The 22216-nt window shown below is 37.4% G+C and overlaps 1 protein-coding gene across 3 annotated transcripts in view; it reads right to left on the bottom strand.

Moving 5' to 3' along the window:
• Nucleotides 1-22216, bottom strand: part of KDM4C (lysine demethylase 4C) — a 506632-nt gene that overhangs the window by 190115 nt on the left and 294301 nt on the right. For all 3 annotated transcript variants that reach the window (XM_028107256.2, XM_028107255.2, XM_028107257.2), the window contains 4 exons: nucleotides 19400-19593; nucleotides 16360-16598; nucleotides 13626-13939; nucleotides 9813-9921 (listed from right to left, as the gene is read on the bottom strand). In XM_028107256.2, the coding sequence (XP_027963057.1) occupies nucleotides 9813-9921; nucleotides 13626-13939; nucleotides 16360-16598; nucleotides 19400-19593 (856 nt within the window). The remainder of the gene's footprint in view (nucleotides 1-9812; nucleotides 9922-13625; nucleotides 13940-16359; nucleotides 16599-19399; nucleotides 19594-22216) is intronic.

Raw genomic sequence — 22216 nt, 5'->3', positions numbered from 1 at the left:
ACTGGCTGAACAAGATCTCTAAGCAAAGGACCACTAGCATGTTACAATTTACATGCCAAAAAAAGCTCCCCTTAGCTAATAGTCAGCCCTGGTCATCTATGTAAAGGAAGCAGGATCCTGAGACATTTTGCCCCAAGCCCTGACAGGGGAGTTGCTTGGCATTTTAAACAGAACAGCTGCAAAGGAGACAGACAAGAACTTTATACGGAGCAGCCACAATGCCAACGACTAGGGGAACAAGGGCACTGACTGTGTGAGAGAAGGCACAGAAGTAAGAAGAGGACGTGGTGGCAAATGTTTATTCTGCCTCTCCACATCCAAAGCCATCCAGTAGTCCTGTCAGCTATACTTCTTGCTGCTCGTCAAACATGCCACACTCAGTCCCTCTGGGGGGTCTTTGCACTCACTGTTCTCTCCCAAGAACATTCTTACTCCAGATCCTTGGCAAACTGACTTACAAACACTATAAAGTATATTTCCTTAAGAAAAGACATTAACAACTATGGAAATATTTGAGTAATATTCAAACATGTTCACATATTATAGCAAACCTTTTCTCCTTAAGTTTCAATTCCTTTTTATTAGCACTGCAAAAATCGTTGCATGGTTCAATCTTGAAAATGTTTCCCCAAAACAAAACATAAGCAATAAAACAATGGAATATTGGTATAGAATTTAGAGATCCCTTTGATACATATTAAAAAAGTAGTCATTTCATCATTTTCCTAAAACTGGGAAACTAAGATGCAGAGAAAAGGAAAAAAAAAAAAAAAAAACACAACTCTATACAGAATTGAAATGATGATAATCATTAATATCATTCCTAATCCTATCAGAGTCCTAATAACTCACTCTCTGGGAGCCTTACACATGTCACTTAAGCAACCACCCCCCAAACCACAACAGGGAAAAGTTCCCTCCTAAAATCCAGGACAATAGTCCCCAAATATCAACCTGCAGAACACTGCCAGCTCAGGACTAAGTTTTCAGTAGTCAGGTACAAAACAAAGAAAATAAAGGCCATCAAGTGATCATAAAATTAAAATTTAAAATCTATGTAAACTTCGCACACTTATTCTTGATCTTCATAGTTAGTTTCATAACCAAACAAAAGGTGGAAATAAAAATGCAGAAAATATGGTACAAAAATTCAATGGTCTATGGGGTTAAGACATCTTTGTCTCCAGGGAAAAGGGGTTGTGTACAAGTGTAAGGAAATGTAGAGTAATACATTAAGTTGTATGAAATTACAGTTTCTGTAGAGAAAATATCAAATATTAGCAATTTTATACATTTCAACCTAATACAGTAATTTATTTTTCTAAAGAATGGAATGAACCACATAATTGTAGTAGCAAAAGCTATCCCTCAGATGTTTCTACCAGACTTTAAGAGTAACGATACACACATGAATTCAAAAGAATCAAAGTCTTGACTATCATTTTACAAACCCAATGCTTTTAGCACACTCAGATGCTTGATCATAAGATTTCATGCCAACCATTGTTTGAAAAAAAAAAAAAGATTATTTCCAGCACATATACATATGTATTATAAAAATATGGGCTTTATTGTTTTCTCTGAAAAAAAAGGTCCAAGACTATTCTAAAAAGTACAGAAAGCAACCATGTAAGTTAAAAGCTAGCATTTTTCCCTCTAATTCAAACCCTTATGAAGCCACTAGCATAATAAGAGCAAGGTGTTTTTGATTTTTATTCCCCATATTGCAGTAAAAGTCGATGCCATTGGGGCTTCCGATGGAATTTACTGAGAGAAATCAAGCTAAACTGAGAATGCCCAACAATTATTACACAGCTGAGTGCTAGATAAAATATCCATTAAATCTGAGTGCCAACAACATTTAATGTTTTATGTCCACATAATGCAAGAAAACATTGGCTGTGACCTATCAACAAACATTCCAAGCCAATCTACTTAGTAATCTGCTGAAGTTGCTGTTTTATTGCTTAAACAGACAAAAATACAACTGTGCTTATTATGAAAGTATAATATTACCTCAAGCTAATAAGAATTGATGGAACAAAGAGATCATTATGTAAAAATTAGTAACATTTGGAGCATGACATGCAACAGTCATAAAACAGCATTGTTTTTTTAAGTTGCAGGGAACTTTTTACAGAGGGGAAACACTGTTGTTGAGGGATGTTCCTATACTTCACTATTTTGCTTTTCAATGAAAGGCTAACATGAGGCAAGGGACTACATAGTATCCTCTCCTATTATATTTTCATAGGATTCAAGTTTGAATGAAACTTTAGGGTTTGAAAGAAACTAGGAAACATGATAAGCCTTAGAGAGATTACATGACTGTTCTCCCAAGGCAACATAGCCATTAACAGCCAACAAAAGACTAGAACAAGGTTTCTGGTTGCCACCATAAACAGTCATGTACTCATTACCATCTGGCAAAACAAACAAACAGGTGCTTTCAATATTTAAAATAAAATTGTTATCTAATTTAATACTTAAATAATATTTGTAAAGTTTGAATCAATAAAAGACATCACTATTGTATTTGGTCAGCATATCCACTTAATCCTTAAAAGAAATAAAATGAAGACTGGCACACCTATACCAATTCTGTTAGAAAGGAGGGAGTTATAGCATGCTAGGGACTGAAGGGCATAATTCTCCCCTAAAACAACTATCTACCAAAGGTAAAGTGCAACAGCCAATTCTAAATAATGTCCTTTTGTTAGAGGGACAATTGCAAAGTGCCCAGGAACCAGCTTGTACACTAGTAGGACTTACAGTGACCGAATGACCCAGGCTAAATTTCAGAAAATACCACAGGAAATATCATGCAATCCCAGAAGAAAACAAAAATCTCCAATAAAGTGAAATCAGTGGGTAGTTCTAGTCATGGGAAAAAGTGCTTCAGACCGATTCAGCATGCAATTTGCATTATAAACATGAGCATTTTTTAAAAAGGAGTGTGAAACAGAGAAAATCATTTGGGAAAGTAATCAAATTTTGTCAGACTTGCATTCCTGAGATTTTCCTTACTTAACTGTACTTAAATGCATACATTTTATTCTTTAAAATAACTGAAAACCTAGGTTAGATGGGTTAAATAATGGTCAAACACCAAGAATAATCTCTAACTAAAGCGGTAATTTCCATCTCTTCCATCTCTATATTTAAATATTTAATCCATTACTAAATGAATTATAATATTAATAGAGACAGACTGTCTAAAAAAATAAATTGCTGTAACACTGCCTGAAATACACTTCTAATCTAACCCTCAAGGCATGCAGACGTTACAGAGATAGGGATCAGGGTCTAAGCTGTCTTTAATTTCAAAGAGATGCTTAGCGGCTCATTACCGTACTGCACTTGCTGAATTGATGATTTATAAAGTTATCCAGACAGTTCAGATTAGAGAAAATTAGAGCCATAGCAGGGCTTTAATCTGAATCTTGTCAATTTTCAAACTTGTGGGTGGGGTCACCTTTGCAGTTGGGTAAACATGGTACAGATGGGTATCTGTGTCCTTCAATATTTCTGTATAATTATTCTAGAAATCATAAAATTATAGTTGAAGAATTAGAAATAAAAATTTGGTCCACTGGGGATGCGCTCAACGTATCACCATGTGTGATTTCAGGGTAATTTAAAATGCCAAAAATCCATTCCTGAGCCTGTAAATTAGAAATCCCGACCATTTCTGGCCAATTCTTACATTTCACCCACGAAGACACTGAGGCCAATCTCAGTCAAAAAGCTGATAAGGGGGGGGTGGGGCGCCTGGGTGGCTCAGTGGAGTAAGCATCTGACTTGATTTCGGCTCAGGTCACGGTCCCAGGCTCCTGGGATCCAGCCCGATGCTGGGCTCCCTGCTCAGCGGGGAGTCTGCTTGTCCCTCTCCTTCCCCTTCTGCCTCTCTCCCGCCCATGCTCTGTTTCTCTCTCAAATCAGGCAATCTAATTTTTAAGTAAAATCTTAAAAAAAACAAACCTGGTAAGAGACCACTGGGCCAGGACTCGAGTCAGCCTATTCCCAGTAATAAACCAGATCCCGCTCCAGAGTGGGTTCAAAAGACTTCGTTAATTGCTTAGAAACCCACCCTAGAAACAACAGTCGGGACCCACTTTTAAACTTCTGACTTGAGATACATCTGATGGCAGTGCTATGGTTAAGAATTGTGAGGGTGACTTTCTCTGATTAACCTACCACCTTTCCCCATTCAAGCCCAGACCCAGGTGGCAAGCCCTCTTGTCCTCGGCCTATGCCTATGGTCAGTTTTGGTTGCTTTTCCCTAGTACACCCTTAAAAAGGGTATAGGCTTTTAAGAGTCCAGCTTTGCGTCTGCCTTCGGCTCAGGTCATGATCCCAGGGTCCTGGGATCGAGCCCCGCATCAGGCTCCCTGCTCCGCGGGAGGCCTGCTTCTCCCTCTCCCTCTCCCCCTGCCTGTGTTCCCTCTCTCGCTGTGTCTCTCTCTGTCAAATAAATAAATAAAATCTTAAAAAAAGAAAAAAAGAATCCAGCTCTGTGTGTCTGAGGGATCCTATGGGGTCTTAACTCCGATTTCCAAGCTTCCACTCTAGTCCCAGCATATTTACCCCAAACAGCCACAACATTAGCTCTCCCTACCAATCTGATGTCATTTCTTTCTGAATCCCCTCTGGATTTTCCTCATTTCTTGAGAGCTCAGCTATCACCTTCCACCTGCTCCTCATAATCGTATCACAACAACAACAACAAACATTCATGACATGCCAGTGTTCTGAATGCTTTACACATAGTCTTTTAACCCTCAAAACAACTCTATGTGGCAGATGCTGCTACATTCCCTACTTTGTAAACACAGCTGTCGAAACATGGAAGGTCTCCTAGCTAACAGAGAACTGGAGCCAGGTGACCATGACTGTAGTCAGGGAGAAATACTTTATGTGGTTCTGCCCTGCCATGCGTGTATAAAGGTTGATTGCTTTATTTTATCAATTATTTCTAGTTCTTTTGTAATTGGAGGATTATTTGGTAATCTAATCCATCACACCTTGACACTCCATGTCTCTTTAAAATACATTTTTGCCCAAATTTAAAAAAAAATGTATTTGACTATGAAAAATTACCAATTTACAAAACAAAATTAAGATCACCTGATAACAATCTTGTATATTTTCTTATAAACTTTCAACTTACTTTTCAAAGTCTCCAGCAAAACTCCACTTGACAGCATTTTATGTCAACTCCAACCGCCACCCACACTGGTGGGGATCACTGTGTAGAGTATTACTGCATCAGCCACTACATGTTCATGATGCCTCCTCTGTATTCATGGAGCTGTCCTTAGTGCACACTTGCTTGAGAAACAGTAAACTTATCAATTCACCAAGGGAGTTAGGTGCACAGTAAGTACAAAAGCAGTAAACATCTTGAAAGTCCATAGTGGGAAAAGCTGGAAAATTTACATTGAAAACAAATGTAAATTTAAAAGAAATGCATACATATATGCAGGATGATAGCTTCAGAGAACAAAGAATGAACCATGAGGGGTCAGGCAGGGAGTCTTGACAAAATTCATGTTCAGAATATCCACTAGAGGAAGAGGTCTGGAGTCTGTGTCAGCAGGATAGAGTGCTGCTGATGAAAACCCTAGTCAACAAAAGCATGAGGAGTTAAACATATTTTTGAATCTGAATGACCTCAAACTGGGAAGAAAGGCAACAAATACAAATACACACTGTGGTGCTAGCCAAGCAACTATCCCACTGGGATATCATTACTCTGGGGGCCCTCAGGTCTCCAAGGCATTGGCCATGTCTGCAACGTGGTGGCTTCGTTTTAACTTTGAGCATGTCCTAGGATTTGCACAGTGGTAGAGAAGATTCTAAGACAGTCAGAATACAAAACTGGGTTAGCTGATATCTCCAGCTAATTAAAACTGCATGCTTTCCTATACATATACACATACAGAGGATATTTCCTGGGCAAGAACTTACATTTTCCTTTAACATGAAAGCATATATCACATTAAAGTATTTGACTAATGGCTGATTTCAAAGTTACTGATCACCAAGGCTTTCCTGCTTTTGGAACCACGGGTGATTTAAGCCACAGTGGTTAACCTTGGACAAGGCAGGGAAGGCAAGATAAAAGGAGTGAGAATAGGGAGACAGACAAATAATGAAGCACAATATAAAGTGACAAGTGGCATTCTAAAGCTAAGTAAGTATGCATATAACAGGACAGCAAAAGTAGGAAAGGAGAAGTGATGAGCAGAGAATGATTCAAGAAGAAAAACGGCAGTACAAGTAAAGCAATAATTGGGGGAAATGCATGGAAGTAAAAAGCAGTAGATTACATTGAGAAGGAAAAAATAAGTTGTTTGAATGGATGAAAAGGAGGAGGATTTATGGAGGATAGTTGAGAGGAATGAAACTGGAGAGCGAAGCTGGTACTGGATCATGATGGCCTTAAAGTCACTTATCCTGTATCAGAGCTGGAATATTAAGGGAAATGTATGAGAGCCTTTGCGCCCCCATCTTCACCAACCAAGGAAAAAGAAATACTGTGGCAGATTTCTGAGCTTGTCAACCCTAGTGGGTCTATCCCCTCACTCTCAGTATGTTCTGAGGCCAGGCAAGAGTGCTGTTCTTGGAGCCTGCCTGGTCCACCCCTGCTGCACACACACTCTCCTTCCCTACAGGCACTCAACCACGAAGCGCTGAAATTGGAGAACAGGAATATGCTATTATGTTGACATATCACAAGAGGAGGATAGGTGTATGTATAAGGAATGCTTCAAAAATAAAAGGACCCACCCAACTCTTTCAAGTTTATGTTGTAATTCAACATTTGTATAATTACTTTAATAAACAGAAAAAATATAGAATATTAATCCATGTTTCAGGATCACCTTGTAAGCTGCCTAACTTAAGGAAAAATGTAACTGAAAAACATTTCAATTAAAAGAAAACCAGAGACAGTATACATTTTCAGTATACATTTTAGTATACAATTCAGTATATATTTAAAATTTTTTTCACTAAAAACAAAAACAAAGAAGAATTAGACACTAGTTTTTATGTAAAGACACTATATTCTAACACCATTCTTTACTTATGTATCCCCTCTCTGCTCTACCACCAACAACCAGTGTTTTGCTGGTAAGCATGGAAAATCTTCAGGAAAAGAACAGGCTGAGTCAGGAAATTCTTGCAGTATCTGTAATTACTGGATCTGCCACTAACCAGAATGGTCTCTATAGTTTCACATCATTTGGATATCAAAGAGCCCACTTCACTGTCCTTTGAGAAGAGCAACTTACCGGTGACTCTTAATTCCTAGCTGCACATAAATTCCCAGAGGGTCTGGATCAGTATTTTTTTCCCTTTGTTGTTTTTCTGTTAGGGAGTCAAATTCCAGGTTCAGTAGAGAAATGCTCATTTACCAGCAGAAGACTAAACTGTTGTTTAGAGACAACTTCTCAGATGCTCTAACCTAGTTATGCTCCTGACTGACATACACCTACTTGTATATGAGGAATGCAAAAGGAGCCCAGTAGTTAGGGTAGAAAAATTTCCAAAAGAAGCTGGATTTGGAGTTGTGTTCCCCCAATGAGCACTAATCCCACTGTTCATCATTTTCTAATAATGGTGATGTTCATTCACTTCCAACGGTACCATGCACAGAGGCAAAAGGCAGAGGTAACATTCAAGGGCCCCATGATATAAATACAGTTGACCCTTGAACAACTTGTGGGTTAGAGCGGCCAAACCCCCATGCAGTTGAAAATCCACATATAACTTTGAACTCCACCAGAACTTAACTACTAATAGCCTACTGTTGACCAGAAGCCTTACCAATAACATAGTCGATCAACACATGTTTTGTATATTATATGTATTATATACTGTATTTGTACCATAAAGTAAGCTAGAGAAAAGAAAATTTTATTTTTTTAATATGTTTTTAAGGACTTATCTGTCAGAGAGAGAGAGCACAAGCAGGGGGAGGGGCAGGCAGAGGGAGAAGCAGGCTCCCCACAGAGCAAGGAGTGGGACTCATCCCAGGACCCCGGGATCATGACCTCAACTGAAGGCAGACGCTTAACCGACTGATCCACCCAGGCATCCCAAAAAGAAAATTTTATTAAGAAAATCATAGGGAAGAGAAAATACATTTACAGTACTGTTCAAGGGTCAAATATAATTTACTCCAGGATGCAGAATATATTCCCCATTGTTAGTATGGAAACTTGTAAAAATATTTAGTCATCACTAAAACTCTCTGATTTTTTAATTTTCAATTCTCAAAAATCCTCAGAGGACCTTTTTACTATGTCCTTAACATATTAAAATACAGAGCGTATGACTGCAAAAGCTACAATCACCCCAATGTTTCACAAGACATTTAATCTTAAACGCTTGAGATGACTTTGTTAAACCAATTCACTTAAAAATTTTGTAAGCCATACTGACTGAAATCAAAACTACTCTCCATGGAGAAACTCCAGGCCAATTCATGATGGCCCACATTGAAATAAACCACCTGGGAAAATAAGGACACAGGAAAAAGTAGTTTTCCTTATGTGTTAGTATAATCCATTCCCTCCCAAAAAGCTACACTAAACACAGGTGATAATGGAGAAGGGTAATTAAAATTCAAAAGTAATGTACAGTAAGCAGTAATTACCTTATACGGAATTTTCCTTATTTTGACACTAACGGGAAAATGGTTTGTGCTGGGTACGATAAAGCAGGAGAAAGAAGAAATGAACATGATGATATTGGAAATAAACATGAATATATTTCACTACTTGTATTACTAGAGACAGAATTCCACCTTTGGCTGGTGTTCTAGAAATTGCTACAATCATTATCTGATCCCTACACTGATTATCTTTTTTCCTAACTAACCATGGGGTATAAAAGAAGACCGTGAGTAAAAAAGAAAAAAATCTGCTACAGGTGTCTACCCTGATGACTGTATTCATATCAAACAAGAAGCCTGAACCCAAGGTTCACATTACTCCATTGACAACATCTTCACAGGCACACGACCTTAACAATTTACACCAGTAAAGGACAATACTTTGAAGAAGGGTTTTTTATAGAAAACCTATTTAAACTGAACTTTTTAGAGAAGGAAAAAATAAGGCCCCCCGGATGCTATGAGACACTTGCAAGGAAGAAATAGCTAGTCAGTGGTCTGATTTTTAACTGAAGGCAACAAAAAGACATTTTTGGAAAAAGGTAAAAAGGGTAGCCAGGTAACACAAAAGATGAATTTTACATCCAGGAATAGTAACTGGTTGTAAATGAAACTACTTCACACCAAGCCATGTCAGTAAAATCTAGTTAAGGAGAAAAGATGTTTCACCACATACCAGGCATAACAGGATAGGGAGGTACTACACATAGTTTCTTACTCAAGATGGTGTTAATAATTTTAAAGGACTCAAGTTAAAAATAAAAAGAATGCAAAGAAACCTACAGCATGGTAACTCCATGATTTGATGCCTTTAGAGAAGTGATTCTCAACTTCCTCTAGAGTATCTTAAGGTGAATGTCAGAAAAGACCAATTTTATCCCACCATATAAAATGGAAAAACTTTGACTAGGAACATAGCTAGCTTATATGAAGCAAGGATTTACCCTTAAGATCCAAATTCCTTTTGCCTGTAAACTGTTTATTACTTATGATCTCCTTATGGTATGTATGTCTTTGCAACTTGGTCAAATTTCCGCTCTACCAAGCAATTTTTAGACAAGTTTGTTATAACAAACAGAATAATGCTGAATATCATCAGAATAAACACTGCAAAACATCACAAGCTCACCTTCATCACTTGTTGCCTGCTGCTTCACCAGAGTCAGTGGGGATCTTGCTGGAGGCTTACTCAGTGGATGGCGCCAACTTTTAGCAGTTTTGGTTTCTCCCTCTATTCTCTGGTCACAGAACAAAAGTGGAGAAGAAACACAGTTAAAGACTTGTTTTGAATAAAAAACCATGGTTCACAATGATTTATGACAATTTAATTATAAAGAATTCTTATACTTATTTACTTCCTGGGGAATTAGTCCTTTAAAAAAAAAAAAGTCTTAAACCTGTAAGTCAAAAGGAATAGGAATCCATTCTATTAGTTATTTTACCAAGAGATCAATTAACTATCCTTCCAGTGCATATTAAAACACAATCTGTGGTGCAGGGTAGGCTTATCAAACTTGCAATTAACTCAGCAGTTAGCAAGTTTTCAAAAGTTCTTTCAAACTAGTCTAAATTTAGGATTATATATTCATGACAATACAGAACTGTGGCAATTGGTCACCTCTATGCTGGCCACATGTGAAAATCTGGCAGGTTATTTTGCTTCCTATCCTTATCCAGAAAGCAATAATGCCAAAGTGAGCCTGTATGCTTCCTTCCATTCAGAAATAAATCATCACTTCTCTGAGGATCAAATAAGAAATTTAAAGTTTTTTTTAATATAGTACATTACTGTCATCTTGAAACCACTTAAATTTTATATAAAATTTTTTGTCTTGGTCTCTCCAAACTATATTTTCCTTCCAAAGGTATATGAAAAGGCCATATGCCCCTTGACATCTTTGGATAGAACCTACTTACAAGCTTTCTTGCCCATGCACTCAAAACAACAATAACAACAACAAAAACCAGGATGTGAGGGGGGAGATGCTCAGAGAAAGAGTTTGAAACTAATGGGTTTTCATCAACAATTGACTAGGAAAGAAAGGAATCTCAGAAATGTCCCTGTAAGCTGAAGAAGCAGTAGCTGGAAGTAGAGAAACTACACTGGCTTCTGACACCAAAACAAGATTATGAGAAAATGTGTGACAACATTCTAATCAAAGCTGGGAGTAAGGAAAGGATGTCAAAATAATACAGGATGAGGGCACCTGGGTGACTCAATCAGTTAAGTGTCTGATTCTTGATTTCAGCTCAGGTCATGATCTCAGGGTTGTGAGATCAAGCCCCGCCCCGGATCAGGCTCCATACTGGGCATGGAGCCTGCTTAAGATTCTCTCTCTCCCTCTCCTTCTGCCCATCCCCCTCAAAAAAAAAGTAATACAGGGTGAGATATATCTGTGGTTTATACCAGCTAAAAATTAATATGAAATATTTATCAAGTCCTCACCATGTGCTACATTGTTGTAAGAACTGAGCTACAGCAGGAAAAACTACACCAGGTCTCAGCTTTCAAGGAATGTGCATTATAGAGGAGGAAGGCACAAACGATAAACAAGTAAAAAGTATACATTTAGCATTAAGAAATATGCAATAGGGGGCACCTGGGTGGCACAGTCGGTTGAGCCTCCAACTCTTGGTTTCGGCTCAGGTCGTGATCTCAGGGTCATGAGATTGAGCCCTACATCAGGCTCCGCACTCAGCATGGAGTTGGCTTCAAATTCTCTTTCCCTCTCCCTCTGCCCCTCCCACTCATGCTCACACGCGCTCTCTCTCTCTCTCAAGAAAATAGTTTTTTTGTTTTTTTAAGAAATGTGCAATAAAGGAGAAAAGGGCAGAACAAAGGAATGGAAAGAGATGGGAAGGATCTATTTTACATGAGGCCATCAGAGAAGGCCTTTCTGACAAGGAGACATTTGAGTGAAGTCTTGAGTGCACTGAGGGAGCTCTTTGGGCTCAGAGGAGTATTTAGGGCAGCAGGAACAGCATGTAAGATGAAACATTTTCAGTGTATTCTAGGAAGAGCATGGAGCCCAATTATAGACAGAGACAGACACTGTTCAAAAAATAACATATTTCTTGGGAAGACTGACTAAAGCTGACTGCTGCAAGCATATACACAGCATTACACTTAATACTAAGAAACACAGTCAAAACCATATAAGAACGAAATGGGTCTGTATTGCTTAGAAGGGCTGCCTGACACCATGGTGTGAGAAAAGAATATCACACAGCTGATTCTGAGAAGGGGCAAACCAAGTCACTCAGGCCTCAAGGGCAGTGTTTGCTTTTCTATGCAGGCAGTCTTTGTTCAGTAAAATGATAAGGATAAAGGTTAAAGGCACCGAGGGTAGAATCACCTCCATTGAAAACAAGGAAATAGAAAAGTTACTTTCAGTTCCACTCTAGTTTAAAGAATATGAGTAAACGTAATTTAAACCGGCATTTGACTCATTCACCATTCCACAAAGAATCACGGTATCTGCTCAGCTGCGCTTAATCCCCATGTAAAATTAAGTTGTAAATTTTGCTTATTATTACATGAATACGATATTCAAATTTCCTTTAGCAACCATTTCAAATAAATTAGACCATATTTTTCTATTTCTTGTATGTTTTTGACAAATATTTAATAGTTCAGTAGGTATACAATCATGCGTAAAATGGTAGAAGTTATTGGGTCAAATTAGTAAATTATCTATATTTTATTTGATATTTTTGAAAAGATTTTATTTATTTATTTGCCAGAGAGAGAGAGAGAGAGAGAAAACACAAGCAGGGGTAGTGGGAGAGGGAGAAGCAGGCTCCCTGCCGAGTAGGGAGCCTGATTCTGGACTTGATCCCAGGACCATGGGACCATGACCTGAGCTGAAGGCAGACACTTAACCGAATGAGCCACCCAGGTGTCCCTTTATTTGATATTTTAAAATTACTATGAACTGACTATTCCAGGCTGATTTCTTTATCTAATATCCCTTGTTATTTAAAGATGTGAAAATGCCTGTGGTGAGTTGAAATGAGCAAGAGCAATCAAGAAGTGGGTCTCTTCAGTGGCCAGCTCAATTTATCAGCTCCAAAAACTGGCACTCTCCTTACTTGTGTCCTTGAGTTCCATCATCAAGTTGTATAGGTCAACACAGGGTAATGAATTCTGACTATCACTACACACAATCGGAGCTTGTCTGGTCCATTCACAATCTTAGGATTAAAGCAACAGTGTATACTAAAAGCATATAATATAAATGCACAAGAACATATGAGAAACAGAGAGGCCCTATGCAAAGAGTTAGAATGGGGTGCCTAGCAATCAAGAGAGATCTTGAGTTTTCTGAAAGACAAAAGGCCTATTTCTGTCAGTGAGTGCGGCCAGAAAGGTCAACCTGGTCCTAGAATCAGAGCCCAGGTGGAGACAAGGGAAAGCATGACCAGGTGAGTTAAAACAGAGGCTGTGGGAAGCCTGGGACCGAGAGGTTTAACTGATGGCAGGAGGAGGTCAGAGCTCTGCAGGTGAATCATTTCCAGTATGGTTAATATTAACAGGTAATAGAACCAATAGAATCAATGTCAGTATCATTGTGATATCCTACTATAGTTTTCCAAGAAGGTACTATTGGGGGAAATTGGGGACACAAGATCTTTCTATATTATTTCTTACAACTGCAAATGAATCTATAATTATCTCAAAGTTCAATTTTAGAAAAAGTTACAGAAAAAGAAAATTAAGCTACTGCACGTAGCCAAAAATTCCATACTCTCTGAATTATCACCATGTGAACCAGAGTTCACAAAAGGTTTACCTTCCAGTCGTTGAAGGAAATATGATTAAAACCTATTAATGTGAAATGTTATTTCTACCTTAAAGCAAGATTTCGATGCACAGCATGCTGTTTCCAGAAAATACTCTCACCACACAATAAATATAGTAAAAACAGACACTGCCACATACACCAGGGACTTCGAGGCCATTTCTCTCTCCACTGGACACTGCTGGGACTTCCCCAGGTTCGAGGCCACTCCTGCGGCTCTCCACATCACTCTCTTCTCCCTCTGTCAACACACAGTTACTCTCCGCCACTGAGGAACATGACTCAGGTGACTTTGGCCATGGAAGCTTCGGTGGGTCTGACTCCTTGGATGTCACATGGCCACTAGATATGGAATCATCAGCTTCACTGGGATTTGAAGGTAGAATTATACCACAGGCTTGGTCATCCTTAGTTTGTATTTCCTCTGTTATAGATGTGCTTAAGCAACTATTTCCTGAGGAGTGAAACAAAGACTGTTAGTAAATCTTACATTACATTATTACTCAATAATAATTCTCAACAAAATTTCTATCTTTTGGCGTGCCTGGGTGGCTCAGTTGGTTAAACATCTGCCTTCAGCTCAGGTCATGATCCCAGGGTCCTGGGATGGAGCCCCATGTTGGGCTTTCCGCTCTGTGGGGAGCCTGCTTCTCCCTCTGCCTTTGCCTCTCCCCCTGCTTGTGCTCTCTCTCTCTCTCTCTGTGTCAAATAAATAAATAAAATCTTAAAAAATTTTTTTCTATCTTTCAACTGCTCCTCTATACTCCCATAGACATGAGTGGGAATGGTCACCACAGCACCATGGAGCCTTCACCGTTATTAAGGGGAAATCTTGGAGTTTGGCAAAAGAATATATTTACTGACAAAATTAGAGATTAAAAAGAGGTTACACTTTGACCAATGTCAAAAGCCAATGCAATAATAATTATCCAAAGTAATAGCAATTTGAAATCTTTCTAAAAATAGGAATTATATTCCAATACATGATGCTAAGAGCTGCTACTAATGAAACATTCCAGCTCAGAGAATGTAGGGAAAGAACACATGGAAGGCTGTATAAATCCAAATAAAAAGTATGTCCTACACTAAACCTGTATCACACACTGATGGAAAATAAAGGGAAAAAGACATCACGAGCATGTCTCTTCCACTGCCATCTCCATTCACCCTTCTCCCTCCCTTACAAACATTCAAAGGCATCATTTCACCTATCATATACTACCTTTGATGCTGAGCCAGCCAAGTTTTGTACCTTCAGTGTTCTGCCAGGTCTCAAACACTGGAAGTCAAAATACAAGGAACCATGTAGCAACAGAACTAATAAAACTGGGTGCCCTTGGCCTAAACCACCCAGTAATCCATCAAGTGGTTAATTAAATCCAGTGTGATTAAAGACTATGGTGAGGGACCATTAAAAAAATTCAGGGGTGCCTGGGTGGCTCAGTCAGTTAAGTGTCTACCTTCAGCTCAGGTCATGATCCTGAGGTCCTGGGATCAAGCCCCACGTTGGCTACCTGCTCAGCGGGGAGCCTGCTTCTCCCTCTCCCTCTGCCCCCACCCCCACCCATGCTCTCTCTCACTCTCTCTCTCTCTCAAATAAGTAAATAAAATATTTTTTTAAAAATCCATAAGTATGGCATAACTGTGTTCTCTGCATTGCTTGCTATTCCTTTCTCTACTTTCTCCACCTTGAAATTTTCTATCCATTCATCACAAATCAATTCAGATATCACCTATTCCAGGAAACCTTGCCAGGCCAGCCTCTGGTCTGTTTGGTGTCTTTCCTTGGTATATCACCAATACACCTCTATTGTGGTACTTACCACACTGGACTGTAACTGTATGTTTGTCTAACTCTCCAATAAAGTATTAAGTCTCTAAAAGAAAGTCTATTATTTAAACTCTATTTAAACACAGATATTTCAAGAGCAAAAAGTAATGAAAATGGAGACACAGGAGAGAATCAAATTAGGACTATGATAAGGACTTTTTCTTTTACTCTAAGTGGAATAAGAGTAAGAAGGTAGGGACAAGACCTCACCTACATCTTTTAAAAGGATCACTCTGACTGCCATATGGAGAAGCAACTAGGATGGGTGACTAGGGTGGACACTGAAAAAACAGAAAAGAAGCAATTTCTGCAACAGTCCAGTCAAGAGATAACAGTACCTTGAATAAGGAGGAAGCAGGGGTAGATGGCCAGATTTGGGGGGTCCCACAGTTGAAAGACAGACTGGATGAGCAGTATGAGAAATTACCAATAAGCTCAATTAGTAAAAGGACAAAAACTCCAACAAATATTTAAGAGGTAAAACATTACAGCAGTTTCAGAGACGTATACTATAAAAGGGAAGAAAGCAAACTAGTTGAGACTTACAGGTGATGACTTTAGTACAGAGAAACACCCAGGGGACTATACATAGCATTTCACAAAACTGAATGATTTTTATTATTCTTTTTTAAAATCTTAATCTTTATTTTCTTCTTAAAATTAAGTTGAAAGCTAAGAATCTGCAAAGAATTATCTATAATTGGTTTTTACTGTTCCATGTAAATTTAGGAGAAGCTTTCCAAAAATGTATTGTATATTGTAAATTGAGTTGCACACCCCCCAAAAAATTTCTGTTTTAGAATCTTTTTTTTTAGTAAACCAAATAGGCACCTGGCTCTCTCCTAACTCCATCAAACATAGCAGGGATGCTCCAGACTTCTACAACACTCACTTGGCCTCCTCACTGTTACTTCATAGCTTTAGATGCCTTACTGGTTAAGCTATGTGGAAAGGTAAGATATCTGTCCTAGAACAGATTTAAGGCATCAGATCATCAACCACCTCAAAACTTACATGTGAAACATGATCAGTCAGCTTCTCACCTGGGAGTTTGATATTATCTGATGAATTCTGATCCAGCTGCTTCCAGCTAGGAGAAGCCTCTTCTTCTGAAGGTGCTTCTGTGTTCCCCATCTTCACTGCTTTTTCTGGTTTTTCATTGACCTTGAGATCTTCTGGGTCTTGGTCAGCAGTAAGGCCCTCTGCACCATCAACTGCAAGTGACACTTCTTCGTCCCCCTCATTCTTAAGCCTCTTAGAGTGAGAACCAGTACACTGGAAACTATTAACAAGAGAAGCTGTGGTCAGAGCAGAATGTTTGCAGTGGACAGGATGAAACACATACCAATACAAATGTTATTTTCACTTACTGAAAGAAGTGAAAAAACTGATAGCTTTCTAATCATTATGCAAAAATAATCTTCACAATTAATAGATTAAATTTGAAGTTGAAATCTTAGCAGTTTTAATAACAATTTACTAAAAATTAAAATTAAAACAATTGTAAATAATTGATTATTAAACATTATTGGGGAAGATGTCATTGCTAAAATTTTATAACAATATTAAAAGAAGTCTGAAAATAAAAATAAAGTGAAAAATGATGACACGGGGGATAATAAAGTCATAAATATTTTTTAGGTAATAAAGAAAGGAAAAGGAAAAGAGGAGATATCTATAAGCTGTTGTTAAAATCTGAGTAGATTATTTACATTCTAAGGTGAACTAGTGGCCATACACTTCCCTGAGTTTAGCTAAAGGAATTAAACAGGAGACAGGCTCTATGTATTAAACACCTTATATCTATTCTTGTTTTCAGAGTGGACACCATTTTAATTTTTTTCTTCTCAGTATTTTCCAGAAAGTCACTTGATGGCTTTGTCGTAGATGCTTTTTGTATAAGACACAACATTTCCAACACTATCATTTAAGAAGAATTACAACTCAAATCTAAGCAACATGTATTTCCATGTCTACACACACACACACCACTATGCATTACAGGAAGTCAGGGAGGGCAGGGTTCTGGGATGAGGGCGGTAGCCAAGGATAACCTATGTAAATTAGCTTTGGCTGCTACTGGCAGTTCTGATATCATCATCACCATTATCACTTTTACCGAAAACCCGTGCATTGGACATGTGGGAAATCTTCACATTATATATAGCATAGCATATGTAAAATAAGATAGCTGATTTTTCCTTGAGATTTTAATGAATCATTCACTTCATTACATTTCCTGGATAGGATATTACAAATGCCATGATCAAGCCACAAGTCTGAGCATAATCAACGAGGTCCTTAACATGAGGCTTTCTAACTGGGTGATCAAAGTCCATTGATGATTTTAACCTACTAAAAGGTATTTCAAATCTGTTCAATGTCTTAGATCTATGTTCTCTGCCAACCCAAAAGGGCCACTCTAGTTAGTAACTAGGAGAACAAATCATACACCTAATTAAAGTATTGTGTTTTCTATCCATTAAAGTACAATTCTCAAGATGTTTTATTGATATTTCTTTTGAACTCAGATTGACTACTGCCTCCTCCCACAGGTAGCCTTTTTGGCACTGACTCTCTAAATCAGTATTTTCCAAACTTTTTTTAATAAAACCAACCCATTATAAGTTTTTTATTTTAGATAGTGACATGACACACTCATACACACATGTTCACACATCAGGAATTAATACTTACCACAGAAAAGAACTATAATACTTTTTACTCTATTTTACTTCCTAATTTAAAAATGTTGTTCCTAGTCTACCGAATTGATTTGAAAACTAACAGTTTGACAATCACTGCTGTAAATTATAGGGTAAATTAAGAACACCTGAGTTTTAGTTCTGCTACTAATTCCATGCCTCAGGTATACCTCTTATAAAATGCAGAAGTCTGACTCCATGTTCTTAAGTTTCCTCCACTCACTACCATTCTAAAATAGCAGAAAATAAATGTCAGAGTAAGACAATAAGCATCAGAAGTGTGGGCAAAGTTTAAAATTACACTGTTATATAATGGCAAAAAAAAAAAAAAAACTAGAAATGAGCTATTGATCCAAACACAGGGGATTAAATACATGCAGGCATTCAGTATTATGCTGTACCAAATCATTTAATTACATGAAAAACACAAAACCGGTCATCAAAGGGTTAACAGAGCATGGCCCCAATTTTGGAAAAGTATATTATATAATATAATAAACACATATGTTAAGGATATCTACCAAATGTTAATTAACACTGGTTATCTCTGGGTTGTGACGTTATGAGTAATTTGGGATTCCTTCACTATTCTTTTCCTTATTTTACAAATATTCTCCAATGTCAAATATTACTTTTACAATCTGAAAGAAAAACAATGAGCAATATTGGAAAATAAAAGTGTAATATAAACCTAGAAAATATAAGAACCTAAAACGTTTGCCAAAGATCTAAGCAACATAACACATGCTCCATTCAATGGGTTTTAAGATAGCAAGATGTGCACAGATGACCTAAAAGCTTTTGAAATGGTCCTGGCCACAGAAATGGAATTTGGAATAAAGTTCACATGGACAACCATATTAAACAAATAAAACATGCTCTGCTTTACATCTTGTAAAATAATAGAACCAAGTGTATAAAATGTAGCAAAATGTAGGTATCCTGATGAGTAAAGTATCTCAAATGTTTGACAAATGAAGAAAACAACTGAAGTCAGAAAGAAAATCAGTAGCAAAATGAAAAAGTTCAACATCAAGTTTTTGGAGTTGATAAACATATGGAGATGAACACTGGGCACTAATACAACCTTAATGTGTATTAGTGTAAGGAGTCTAGGAAGTTCCTGGACTGCTCTTTTTGCCATGCATAGCATGTCAGGAATATTCTCAAGCACATTATACACCCCTTCCTATATTTTATTTATTATACTTCTTAAGAATTATAAATACTTTGCCTCAAATTTTCAGTAAGATATTAAGTAAATTTATGATGGATAAACAGGAGGAAGCAAATGAATAGTTTTTGAGAACATCATGTTCAATGACCCATTTTTATTGAGTAGGTACAACAAGTGGGATGGAAGTGAAGAAATCATTACCTCCTAGATGCTTTTCTTACTTTCCTCCTTCTCTGCAGCCATGCTTTTACTTCAGGTGTGGATTCTGGAGTAGGCTTTGTGTGATCAATGGTGTATATATCCTTTCCTTGTTTCCAAAGCTGATATCTGTCTGGCTGAAATTTCCTCACAAAGATATCCATTGAGATTTTCACCATGTCTTTCCTGCAGGTGCACTGAAACACAACAGGGTTGGAGTGCTTTAAACATTGTATGGGCTACATAAAGTCACACTAAGTCATACTTTGAATGTACCATACATGAATACTCACTACATACTTGAGGATAATGTTTTACATTTTCAAATATGCAGTGAGTGATAAATTCAATTTTTCCGACTGGAGGTGACAACCTATACATTCACATTTACAAATAATAAAATGCAGTGTACGGTTCATCGAGAACTTGTATCAAAAACAATGAAAAGGAAAGCACACTTTTGAAAGCATGCCTGCAACAGAAGGATTAACCTCTCATCATGAGTATTATCAATGCGCTGACTGCTGGAAGGCCTATAAACCTGAAAACCAGGTTGTAATGAATAAAAATAGCCAATGTATGTTTTTTTAGAAAAATTCAACCATGGGGCGCCTGGGTGGCTCAGTCATTAAGCGTCTGCCTTCAGCTCAGGTCATGATCCCAGGGTCCAGCATCAGGCTCCCTGATCAGAGGGAAGCCTGCTTCTCCCTCTCCCACTCCCCGCTTGTGTTCCCTTTCTCGCTGTGTCTCTCTCTGTCAAATAAATAAATAAAATCTTAAAAAAAAAAAAAGAAAACTTCAACCAATAGATTGAGATAAATTTTCTTCAAGATGTATTTTAATCACATGTATGTTTATTAATAAATATACACTAACAAATTAACCAACAATTAGAGCAAATGACTGACTTCTATGTCCTATCCATAAGACACCTACCATCATCACTTTAAACATATAACTAAGAAGAAGGAATAGTGTTAAGGGGAGAAATTCAAAGAAAAGTTTATTTTAAATCTACTAGGACTTTGATTACCATGAATACATAGTCAGCAGTTCCATCTTATAAAACAAGTTTCCTATAAAGACTTAACAGGTTAAATTGTGTCTAGGTCAACATTCCATTTAATAGGGCAGATTTCATTCAAAACAATCCCTAACACACCTGATGACAGACTGGTTGACTCAACACTCGAAATAATGTCTCTCAATATTTTGGTGATAAAATTATCATTTCCATCCAAATTAATTTCAAAGCCTTAATAATCTCCAAACTGTACCATATATCCCTAGAGTTCAAATCTTGACAGGTATAATGCTTTTTGAAAGTTCTTACACTCAACATGCCTAAAATAACCTCAACAGCAAACATTCTGTTATCAATGATACCATGATTCTTCCATTCTTCTACATTCATAGTCAACATTTCCCAATCCCTAACTTTCTCATCTACTCCTAAAACTCCTGTCATCATCTACAGCTAGTTCTTCCATTAAAATGTCTCCTGCATTAAGTCCTTATACCAGCATCCTTCCATCTTTACTTTCAGACACTGAACCCTAGCAAAAAAAGCAAACTCCTTTCTCTGCATGCAGTCACTCCTAGCACCAATTCATCTTTATAGCTCTCACTTTAATCCCCCTCAAATATCATATAACCTTTCATTTCTGAGTTCAATAAGCTGTAATCTATGCTGCTCTGCTTTTAGAATAAAATCTAGACTCCTGAGTCATTAAAGGGATCCAAGATTTGACTCTACCAGTGAGATTTCCAAGTTTCTCTCCCATTACAAGTGAAAATGAATACTCCTCTTCAACCCAAGGAGCATAATCACCAAAGCCCAAATGCACCAGATACTCCCTTAACTCAGGACTTCTGCTCCTACCACAATGTACTCCCACTCACTGCTCTGCTACTACAAAAAAGATTCATCCCAAACACTGTAAATTGTACCAACTATTCCTCTGAATGCAGTACTGTTTATCTACAGCTCTGCTTTCTATTATTAGTTAAGTATAGAGAGAGTTCTACAATATTTTGCTATAATTATCTTGGCCTTTAAATATGGAAAATGGAAATGTGAGAAATTTTAATATATTTTGGTTTAAGATGCAATCCTTCCCCTAAAGTAAGAAACAGAAGCTCAGATTCATCAGCAGAAACTTTCTTATTTCCTTAAAGTGTTACTAATATTTGCTTCATGACGAAAAATAAGGGAATGAACAATATAGATACAATTAGTTTCTTTGGCAAGGGAGAATTTTGTCTTACACATCTGACCTTCCCACTCCCCTCTCCCAGATCCTAGATTTTGTGAACATGCAGCAAGATCTACCACTCAGTTGGCTGCTTGACGCACTACAAAGGATTAAGTACTATCACCAAATTAAAATATTCAGGAATAAAGAGTCAAAAATACCCAAAATTGTTGTACACCTGAAGGCAATATAACATTGTGTGTCAACTTTACCTCAATTTTTTAAAAAGGGAAAAATTTGTGGATATTATAGACTTGGCAATACAACTGTAAATAAATTGGCTAACATTTAAAAAAAAAGAAAAAATACACAAAAGAATGCAAGGAACAATATCAGAGTTAAAAATAGTAAAATTCAGCAGCACAGAGAAATCTATTCTTTATTTTTTATTTATTTATTCATTTAGAGAAATTACTCTTCTAAGTACTGACAAATAGTAACACTCATCTAAACCCTCTGGAAATTAAATGAGGTCATTTAAGAGAATGCATTAAATAACTTTATTAGTAGGAAAGAATGACATTAACAGTCCCATTAAGAAATAAAGAAACTTGCACACTACATA

The sequence above is a fragment of the Eumetopias jubatus genome, unplaced genomic scaffold, assembly GCF_037043125.1.
Source record: "Eumetopias jubatus isolate StellerSeaLion01/CBP00866 unplaced genomic scaffold, mEumJub1_p1.0 scaffold_15, whole genome shotgun sequence".
In the NCBI taxonomy this organism is placed as follows: Eukaryota; Metazoa; Chordata; class Mammalia; order Carnivora; family Otariidae; genus Eumetopias; species Eumetopias jubatus.
This window is presented reverse-complemented; position numbering and strand designations above follow the sequence as displayed.